This window comes from Neophocaena asiaeorientalis, unplaced genomic scaffold (genome assembly GCF_003031525.2).
Source record: "Neophocaena asiaeorientalis asiaeorientalis breed wild unplaced genomic scaffold, Neophocaena_asiaeorientalis_V1.1 scaffold347, whole genome shotgun sequence".
Taxonomy (NCBI): Eukaryota; Metazoa; Chordata; class Mammalia; order Artiodactyla; family Phocoenidae; genus Neophocaena; species Neophocaena asiaeorientalis.
In genome coordinates, this window is record NW_020171818.1 from 687,702 (window position 1) to 688,015 (window position 314).

At 66.6% G+C, this 314-nt stretch overlaps 1 protein-coding gene across 5 annotated transcripts in view; it reads left to right on the forward strand.

Moving 5' to 3' along the window:
• Positions 1–314, forward strand: part of COQ8A (coenzyme Q8A) — a 47,672-nt gene that overhangs the window by 45,418 nt on the left and 1,940 nt on the right. For 4 of the 5 annotated variants that reach the window (XM_024739151.1, XM_024739181.1, XM_024739158.1 and 1 more), the window contains one exon: positions 217–303. In XM_024739151.1, coding sequence (XP_024594919.1) covers positions 217–303 — 87 coding nt within the window. Of the gene's footprint in view, positions 1–43; positions 104–216; positions 304–314 lie in introns of all 5 variants that reach the window. The other variant, XR_003002447.1, reaches the window with a different exon arrangement.

A 314-nucleotide genomic window follows, 5' to 3' on the forward strand; every position in this document is an offset into this window, starting at 1 on the left:
CGGGCGGGCGGGCTTCTGTCCTCATGTCCCTGCCTGTCCGCAGCATTTGGTGCCCGTGGATGAGGCCGCAGCCACCTCGGGCTCAGGGGAGTAAAGCGGAAAGGTGGGTGGGCCGGCAGCTGGCCTGTGTGGGGAGGGGCAGTGCTGGCTCCCTGGACCCCCAGGAGCTCCCCTCTGCGTGCTGCCCACAGTCCCCCCCTCTGCACCTCCGCCCAGATCATCAGGGCTGCTGCTAACCAGGACAGGGAGGCCGTGCTGAAGAAGTCCATCGAGATGAAGTTCCTCACTGGCTACGAGGTCAAGGTGAGCTCCCC